We start from the raw sequence: 9,994 nt of genomic DNA on the forward strand, positions 1-9,994 counted from the left end.
GGGGGGGGGGGCACACACATAGCGACAGGCCTCAGGTTAAATATAATTTTACAAACTGGGACCAGCGGGCACTAGAGGAGGCTCCAAAACTCTGTATTTTAAAATGAGTTTGCGGTAGTACGCAAAATGAATCTTCTTTCTTTCTGCTTGGATGAGCGGCCCTCAGAACATGGGTTACTTCCTCAGCGTGCCCCAGTGGAAAGGCTGGTGAAGGAGTTGTCTTCTCTGACTGAAAAAGTGACATATTCTCTATGACCCCAAATATTTCAAAGGTAGAAAATAACTGGTGCTTGTGGTGGTGAAAAGTAACTCTCTGCAGTAAAAAAATAGCTCTCAGAGGTGAAAAATAGCTCTTGTTCAAGCTCAGAGTATTTGTGTTGCAGTGTTCTGCCTTCATGTTCTTGACCTATGAAACAACAAAGCTGCTAAAGTTAACAAAACAGTTTAATTAGAGTGAGAGGGACATCCGGCACCCGCCCTGAGTTTAGGCTTTTCAGAGCCCAGAACCTGCTGATGATTTTTTGGGAGAACGGTGCTGCGGGCAGGTCCGTGCAGCAGACGTTTCCCAATGACATCCAGTCGTTCCATGGCACCACCATTAACTTTAAAGGGAGTCTTCTGTCATTTCGGACAGAAATAAAGTGACTTATTCTGTGGTATGTCAGCAATGTAGTTTAGCCTCAAAAAAAAAAAAGGCTAAATGGATGTTTCTTCAAAATAACTACACACTTATGCATGCAAGAGTACCTTTGGGTATAGATAGACATCTAAGAAATTAGGTAGTACCCACGAACTCTCTCTACTGCACCATTAATTACAGGCTTTCTTCTTCGATTTGCTTTCAGAATTTGAGGACGAAGAGGCTGGGGAACAGGGCCACAGGACGGGGAGATGGACGTAGCCTGTGGCATGACACAGCCCTCTCTGAACGCCGTTCCTAAGCTAGGTTTAGACAGAGCAAGGAGCCTGTGGTTCAGATACCACCTGCAAATACTCCAAACTGTGGCGATATACCTAAGGTAGCTAGGAACGCCTTTTTAATTTCATTGGTCATGTTTTCCCCAACTTCTCAATTTTAGGGTCACTCCTTCCCGTACTGAATAACAGCAATATTTTATCCATGTACTTCATCCCAAAAATCTATAGAACAGACATTCTAGTTGCAAAGGATAACATGTGCGTTATCCACGACACGTTACCAGTAAGCAACGAAATATTTTTACCTAATTAGCACTTAGGCATCAGGCAACATAGATGTTTATTGGGACAACTCTCTGTGTCAATAGTCGAACAAGCTGGTTGAAAATGCTATTTCATATATTTTTACTCTGGAAACAGATTGATGATGAGGGTACCTGCTTGCTGTGTAGGTATACCATATGCTGATGTTCTTTCCCATTCCCTCCCAAGACTTCTTTAGAAAGACAGATATTTTTAGGGAGCCTATGGTCCATTAAGATGCATCCTGCTAAAAAATAATGTTATTAGATTGACTTATTGCACAAAGTTTGAATTGAATGTAAGATTTTCAATTGCAATTCAGAACTCTGGGATCTTCTCATCCCCACTCCAGACTGGAAGAGAAAAAGTCTAATAAAATGCTGTGCAATACTCTTTTTTGTATCTACAGAAGATCACCTGTTCCTGAGTATTACAAGAATATTTTCTGTGCTAGCATGATGAAAATAAACTTAGAGATTGAAAGCAACAGATTCAAGTTTTCCTCTTGAGACCTCTTCATGGGAAACAGTATGTTCTCTGCTCTCAGTTAACCAACAATGTGGTATATGTTACTGTGAAATAATAAAAGCAAAGCATTTTCTTTAGGAGCAATGAACCATCTAACAAAAGATATGAGGTATTTGCTATGTTAAAGTAATGAATTATACAACATTTATAACATCAGCATCAGAAAATTTATCTCAAATTTTACAACCTGAATCTTTATCCCAACTTAAGCAAGGTATATAAAGTTTATGATCCTTATGTACATTAGCTATACTGTAAGGGCCATCATTTCCAAACCTGGAATTTATTTCCCTAAATCTGTGGTTAAAGTAGATTGTTTGGATTAAAGCAGTATGATTTGATTAAGCTTTGTAAGCATCTTTTTTTTTCTTTTTTTTTTTTCCTGCTGGAGATGAAGCATATAAAGTAGCATTGACCAAAATAAGCTGTGTTTTTTCTGTCCCATTTTGTCCCCCCTCGTTATGTTGCATGGCATGTCTGGTTTCTCGGACTTCTACAAACGTGGACGATGGCTGGAGAAGATTCTCGCTTGGCCGAAGCCCAAGGGAGGATACGTTGGCAGACCTAGCGAGTAAGCCTTACCCCACAGGAGAGAGGTGTCATGACACCTTGGTAAACATATAAGATACAGACTGCAAATCAAAGGACTATTTTACAGCATCTCTGTCAAGCCTTACTGAAAACTCTGATTCAAAGGGTGTCCCCATCTCTCCACTGGAAGAGGAACAATCATTAATGTTTTTCATGTCGAAAATGTTTCACAAACGCTACACAATCTTCAGCACAAAGAACGTGCCTGCTCATACACATGGGCAGAACCTCAGCCCTTTTGTAGCAAGTTTCCTCGCTTGAAGTCTGTTTCATCAGCTGTAACATAAGGCCATCTCCTCTGTTTCAAGAAAGTGGAAACTTTCATAGAGAGAGGTGTTAGCAAGAGCCTTCGCTGGGAATAAAAACTCAGCATTGTGGAGCAATCCATTTCCTCTTATTTCTTTGTTTTTTGCTCCATGTAAAGATTTTGAACACACCTCTGGAGCAGCAGACCAAAAGCAACTGCTGAGGAGATTTAAGAGAAGGGGAAAGTTGTTTGCAGGTAAAAATAATTGATGTGTTTGAAGGAAGGTGTATCTTTTAGAAAGCTTTGTTCCAGTTACTGCTGACCAACGGTGCATAAATTATTCAATAATATAAATCAACGCAGTTGTTTCCAAGGTGATTCTAACTCCCCTTTCTTACATGTAGGAGCGGCTTTCTCATCTCCCTGAGAATGTTTGCAGAAAGAAGGCACCACAAATGCTTGCGTGGATAAGAAAAATGATCCTGATTATCCCAAGACTTTTGCGAGGGTGGAATGCTTTTATTAAATGACAGTTTGGAGACAGATCTCACGACATGAATGCAGAATGAGAACTCCAATCTGGGCCTGTACCAAATAAGCCGCTAGAATCGAAGCCTGGAAAAGTCACTCTGAATAACAAAGGGAGGCCAATAAATCTAAATAACAATTCAGGAACAGGACTGGAAACAGGCACATCTACAACATAGCTCAGGGAAGAATTAAAGACCAGGCCTGAGCTTAAATGAGGCTTCTGGGCCCGTGGGCAGAGGGTGTGGGTGGTGAGCATGGTCAGGGCAATTAGGACCTGCTGCTGCACTCAGTGCCCTGACAAACTGATGCTTCGAAATACAAAGTCCATTTGCAAATAACTTGTGAGCAAAGGTGGTTAAATTTCATGTTTGCCAGTTCAGCCATATTATCATTTTACCATGTATCAATATAATTTAAAGAAAAACAAACAACTAATGAAAAAAAGGTGCTCCTGAAAGACATAATGGAGACAGCATTTGTAAAATAAAACACTTGAACAAATGCTACATGTTATGTAAGGCAGTCTGTTTAAAGTAGTCAGAGCACTAATGGTCATTATAATTCATAAAATGAGTCAAATATTTCCCTATCTGAATTATACAGCAGGATGCCCAGCACTAAGAAATTCACAAATCTTAAAATTCATACATTTTCATCTCACGTGGAAACTCCAGTATTAATCTATCTGACTGTCCATGTTTCTGATCTTTGGAACTACAGAAGTCTCGCACATACAGATATCAACTGAAGGTATTCGTCCTGTGATACAAATTCATATCATGAAAGAAAATGTTTTTCATTCTATAAAGGATAGTTTTTTTCTTCAGTGGCTATCAAAGTAAAGACTCACAATATCCCCGCTAGGGAAAAAAAACCCCAGGATTACACTTACCTGCTGTAAGTGACCCTGCTCTGACAGGGGTGTTGGACTAGATGATTTCCAGAGCTGCTTTCAAACCCTCACCATTCTGTGATTCTGTGATTCTCTCAACAGCTGGGTATAGTAGAGCACAGAGAGAATTTTATCTAAGGTCAAATGCTGAGCTCAGGGTCACACACAAATTGTGGGGCAGAGATGGCCGTAAAGTCCAACTGACGTTTTAACTTGCAGTTCAATTTTACTATTTTATCTCCCTGACTAAACTCTACTGTAGCCTTCCAAATGCATATGGCTTGAAAATCAGTACATCCCGTCACCTGTGGCGACGATGGTGATGACCTAAAATACCCCTGCAACCTCGTTGACTGAGGAGGACAGTTGACAGTCGCAGGCTGTCAGCAGGGAGCGCCACTTGCACAGAGAGGGCCTTGAGCAATACCAGTGCTCGGTTCATAGCGAAACAGGATTAGACCTTTTAACTTGCAGTACAAAGAGGAGCTCCACCTTGGGAACTAGTTTTTAATTACAGCAATACTGGAAAGCCGTCCACAATGTGGTTTTTCCTGGTAAGTTTTAGTGTATCCCAGAAAGCCAGGGATGATTTCGGTGCAGCCCCATTACCGTTGAATGCATACATTTTTCTCTAGCTCAAATGCTATTGAATTGCAAAGATATCTTCAACTTCACTGGATCTGAATCAATGTCCTGTCTATTTGTGTGATATCTCTTAATTTGCTGTCTCAAGTCCTTATCCTACCAGGTACTAAATACCTTCAACATCTGCATTCCGCTGGGTTCTAATAAACAATTGTCAGCTGTTTTCAGCTTGCTGATTCCTGTTTTCTGGTGGAAATTCAGATGCCAAGAGCAAATAGAAGCCCCCTGGCAGAAACATTTGCCACATTATCACACCGAGATCCCGTGGAAGTAACTGAACCCCATGGTGAAAAATCATTAAGTTAGAGCCTTGGTCAAGAGTTTAAAACGAGGTTAGATGTACTGACCAGCAATGAAATAAGATGTGTCACATACCGCAGAGAAAAAATGGTATTTCTGCACTACAAACAGCGATAAAGACACAAATAAAGGATGCTCTTCTGCAGACCCTAATAGCCACCCAGTCTCAGTGCTATGCTGGTATTCTGGTTATGGTTCTTTTACACTGGTAATAAAAAGAGATATTAGATACTGTATTTCCATTGTAATTCTCCATATTGCCTACCAGCATGTATGTGGTAACAATGAAACCATTGTTCCCTTTTAAAGCATAGAACTAATTACAAGTGTGGGCAGACTGGTTGAACAGGATAATAAAGCCTGAAATATTTGCTCAAAGATCCTCTTCAGAACGCAGCTTTTTCTTCCTGGGAAAGAGTCAAAATCTCTTCAAGGAAAGCCCCCCTGTGCCAGGTCCCTCGCCTGCTTTAACACACAGAGCCCCGGCACGGGCAGTCACACGGCCATACCACCCTGTAGGACAGCTGTTCTTTTGGGAACCTCTCGTTTCACTCTCGCCTAGCTCACCTGACAGCTACTTGCTGCGTATCCCTTTCGTGCGAAATGCATATTGCTTTTCATATTTACCTCCTTGAATGGAGTGCAAATATCACGTCCTGTGCTGGAACAAGCGACTGATTCCTGCAGGCTATCAGGCATAACACCACGAATTCCACACAGCCGTATTTTCTGGCAGGTTATCAAACTACTTGGAATTACTTACAAGTGTATTAGCTTTATAGATATAGGGACTCGAGTTTATAAAGGTAAAGTCATAGTAAACGTTCTTTCGGCCAATCTGAGCACTTAGTTGGAAGTGAAAGATAAATATGGTGCAGTCATCACTTGTATCTGACGTTCTGAAAATCGGAGTAGAGATGAATGCATTTATGAGAAATGCATTTTGTGAGGAAACTTTTTTCTGCTTGTAGAATTTTTCATATTTATGGAATAACAATTATGTTTTTCAAAAGGCTTTCCCCCACTTTTCTCCCTGTGACAGTTTGAAAATGCTGTTTGCAGTCTATTCTAGAAATGGTCTGCTTAAGCTCAGTGAGTCCAAGCTCTAGCCCCAGCACCATTTTCCTAAGGTTGTTTGGCTTAAACGGTCAATTTGCATGCATCCCAGCAATATGGGCTCTCAGGAGTAGTGCTGAGTTAGCAGATTTTTATTCCAAGCCACTTTCGGTTTTAATTCCTTTGTCATGCCTGTTAATACCTCAGGGTATTTGCCACAACAGAGTAACAAGGTAGCCACTATGTTATTCATTGGGTTACACTGCAGAGTGCTCAAAAACCCCCAAAGTGCTGCACAGCTTTTGAGTGGGGTCTCTTCCCGTGAACATCGCCAAACTTGTTCTCCCTGACAGATACACACTACATACTCATGTGAGCAAATAAAATCCATCTCAAGGCTTCCTCCCCTTGACAGATTGCTGCAAGTGCAATACAGACACGCAGGAGCCTAAATCCTTCTGACTAGTGTGACTTCACCAGAAGCCACCAACCCACATGTCTCAAGCCAACCTCATAAAAAACCTGCCGCCACCTTGGCTACTCTTATTGCCACACAATATGCGCAGTACAAGCCTTCTAAAAATGGCACCATCTTTTTTTTTTTCATTTGCACTGAAAAAAGGAACTTGGAATATCTCAGTAATATGTATTTGCAGCAATCAGACCTGCACTGTGGGGGTATGGACTAACCTTAGTCTTTCAGCTGCTGCCTTTTAATCTCACTAGCTGCTTTTTATCCGCTTTATTCATTTATTCATTTTCTTCCTACCCAAGAAATATCTCAGGAAAGTGCGAAGGTAAAAAGAAGAGGAAATTTTTATACAGCTTCCCAAAGAGTTTCTCCTGACTGATTTGTGTTGGCTTAGCATATTTTCAGACAGGAACAAGTATACGTTATAGAAATAAATTTTTGACTTCCATCCAGTTTTACAGATACAGGCATAGAGGAGGAAGAAGGGAGATAAGTTAACCAGAAAGAGAAGAGCCACTATGTAGCTGTAAGATTCCTGGTAAGTTCCCATAGGCAAATTCAAATTAGTAATCATTAGACATGTTTTTTCCACAACTAAAAATTTTCAAATAACAGGTTAAGCATCAAATACTTGTTAATTGTGTTCATGCCATAATTTTCCAAGCTAGGCTAAACTTCAGATTCAAGACCAAGCTGGAGCTAGTACTAGATCTAGACATCAGCATACACGTTCCTTTCATGATATTCAGAAAAATACATGATAACAGAAAAAAAAAAAAAAAAAGGCAAGCTTGGCCAACCTCAATTGATGGAGAAAACAGAGACACTGGTGTAGAACCTGACCTAGACTAAAACCTAGGTTAGGTTTGGAGCTGTGTCTTCAGACCAAGACCCAGGACAGTGTAGCTGCTGAGATCCATTCAGTCCAGTGCGGTCATAAGGTGGTTTGCCAGCACCTGCACATACATAGACTTTAGAGCCTGTATTTTGGGGAGGTGTGTTTGTGACATGCTTGAAATTGAGACGGGTTATCTTTAACAATGGGTAGTTATCTCCGTTCATGCTTGAAATTGAGACTGGTTATCTTTAACAACGGGTAGTTATCTCCGTTAACGGGTAAATCGCGTGTCACTGCAAACTAACACTGAAATTCTAACAAAGCCCCCTCTTCCCTCTTTGAAAAGTTCTAGAAAAACAAATTACTTATACTCCATGCAGTACTTAATATTAGTGCAGTGGGAGGGGCTGCTTTGGAGAGGAAAGTAAATTGAAAGTAAATGCACTATATAGAGAGGAAAGACTATTCAGTTTTCAAATACTGTTTTGTGATTCTTTTTTTTTTTTTTAAAAAAAAAAAAATCACAACAGTATGTGATTCTTTTTTTTTTTTTTAAAAAAAAAAAAATCACAACAGTATGTGATTCTTTTTTTTTTTTTCATTTCAGTTTACACGAGGTTTCTGTTCCCTGCAGATTTCCAAAGGCAGCTTTTGGCCTGTTGTGATCCTGCCCTCTCTTGTAAGCTCCGGGAAAGACAAGGTGAGTTTGGGAATTGGGTGGAAGCTTTACAATGAAGCCCTTAGCACAGGATGTTCTCTGCAGAAAGTTTAAGGTGTTTGAGGAAAAGACACAGCACGATCCTGAATGAACTCCTAGAGTACTCTAATCACTGCTTTCGGTAGAGCTGACTTTAGACCATTAAAACCACTCTGTTAGCTCACCCTGGAGTTTGAACTGGACAGCCTTGTTTCCAGCTCGAAACACAGGCAGGACAGATGCAGCCCTCCACTGCTGAATGAAAGAGGAGGCATAATAACCCTAAGATTTGCTAAGAACTTTTAATGCTCTGGTTTGTGCTAAGGGAGTTTTTCATTTTATTGCTGAAATAAGAGCACATTTTCCGACCTGCAAGGTAGCTGAGACAGCAGCACACTTACCTATACCAGGTATACTTACCCCGGGAGAGCTGAGGCATTGGCTCCGTCCTTTAGCACTGGCCATGGAAACGCCAGCTTCTGCCACCTGAAATACAGCCCTGGGGAGGCGGCTCCACAGCCCCACTGCCCCCATCGACAGGGGGGACACCTGCCCTCGTATCGCACAATTTACAGAAACAAATGCCTGACAGAAAGGAGACAACGACTACCTGAGCTCACCGTCAGCCTCTCGCAGTGCCGCACAGACAGGAACACGCATCAGGGAAATGTAACGAACTGTTCTACAGTGTGAATGGGCCTTTCCCAACACTTTCTCCTCAAATTCCCCTCTCCCCCACTCTCTGTGGAGCTCAACGAAATGACACGCAATGCCGCTCAGCAGTAGGCTTGATTTTTTTGCAAGAAAACAGGAAACTTCTCTGTGAAGCTACATTTGTGCACAGGGGAAGAAAGGAAAGAGTTTAATTGCATCCCCCATCCTAAGAGAGGGGCACCAGCTGCCGGCCCGCAGTGCCAGCCCTGCCCTCCGCATTCACCGGCGCCAAAGTCCGTGCCACAGCCACGGCTCCAGGGAGAGCTTGGATTCCACCATTAGCCCCACCAGCCTGGGAGCTGACCGCACGCCTGAAGATGTATTGTATTCCCAAGATGAATATTTTGAAATTTCATTTCCCATATAATGACACACCAGCAGTATTTTCCTCAGTGACAAGCGCGGCTCAGAACAGAGCGGTAAAACACTGAAACAACATCCCAAAGTCGGCATCCCTCCAGCAACCAGCCCCCGAACCCTGGCAAAACCCCTCCGATTAATTTCCTCTGCCATTTAAACTGCTAGAATTTGGTAGAAAACCAAAGGGTGCCTGTTTTACTGTTGCTCTTTGGGCGGTTATGGCTCTCCAAACTGTATTCTCTGGTCAGTGCTAGAGCTGAAGCTCGGCTGCACGCGCCCAGAGCGAGCTCTGCGGTCAAGAGGAAGAAGTGCGGAACTTTGCCGGTGAATAAAGTAGGTGCCCTTAACCACTCTTAATAAAATAGTTCTTTGATACAAAATAGAATTACAGAGATTAGAAACATTTTTTTTTTTTACTGCAAATGCAGGGTCTGGCATCTGGTTCCCAGTTAGAAAAAAGAATTAGCTTAAAGGCAGATAGAGAAATGGAGGATTTGATTGGCTGTTTCTTGACAGAGGAAATCCCCACGTTTGTAAAGTAAGGTTTTCCAAGAGTTTTTGGCCCAAACTCCGTTAGCTCCGGCCTACCACAGAACCCGAACCACTAACGCTACCGTTGGGGAAACCTGGGGCTGACTGAATATATTGTCACACGCACACACACACACACACACCCCCCGCAACATAAATTTAGCTATTTTTCCCTTCTGGAAAATGGGCGCAATCCCGATCCTGCACAGGAGGAGGGTGCAGCTGTGGCGGCCTCACAGCCCTACTCACCTCCTTCTCCGGGAGACGGCCATGAGAAGGCGCCAGGCGGGACAGCCCGCCCTCCCCGAGGCTAACGCTGACCCACACACGTCGCCATCGCCCGTGCGGAGACACGGGCCACCGCTCGCCAT

The 9,994-nt window shown here is 42.4% G+C and overlaps 3 protein-coding genes across 3 annotated transcripts in view; 2 read left to right on the top strand and 1 right to left on the bottom strand.

Moving 5' to 3' along the window:
* The window catches only part of ALG1 (ALG1, chitobiosyldiphosphodolichol beta-mannosyltransferase), a 10,222-nt gene extending 10,202 nt beyond the window's left edge, over positions 1-20 (bottom strand). Inside the window, exon 1 of the mRNA XM_009891550.1 lies at positions 15-20. Within this exon, the coding sequence (XP_009889852.1) occupies positions 15-20 (6 nt within the window). The remainder of the gene's footprint in view (positions 1-14) is intronic.
* Positions 21-126: 106 nt separating this feature from the next.
* Positions 127-3,014, top strand: LOC104292214 (chromosome unknown open reading frame, human C16orf89). Its single transcript, XM_009891551.1, is given in 6 exon segments — positions 127-250; positions 1,631-1,648; positions 1,651-1,749; positions 2,209-2,316; positions 2,759-2,842; positions 2,992-3,014. Coding segments are annotated over 6 exon segments (456 nt in total).
* A 131-nt stretch (positions 3,015-3,145) lies between these two features.
* NAGPA (N-acetylglucosamine-1-phosphodiester alpha-N-acetylglucosaminidase) overlaps positions 3,146-9,994 on the top strand; it is an 18,991-nt gene continuing 12,142 nt past the window's right edge. The window contains exon 1 of the mRNA XM_009891552.1: positions 3,146-3,174. Coding sequence (XP_009889854.1) covers positions 3,146-3,174 — 29 coding nt within the window. The remainder of the gene's footprint in view (positions 3,175-9,994) is intronic.

The sequence above is a fragment of the Charadrius vociferus genome, unplaced genomic scaffold, assembly GCF_000708025.1.
Source record: "Charadrius vociferus isolate BGI_N301 unplaced genomic scaffold, ASM70802v2 scaffold619, whole genome shotgun sequence".
NCBI classification, from domain to species: domain Eukaryota; kingdom Metazoa; phylum Chordata; class Aves; order Charadriiformes; family Charadriidae; genus Charadrius; species Charadrius vociferus.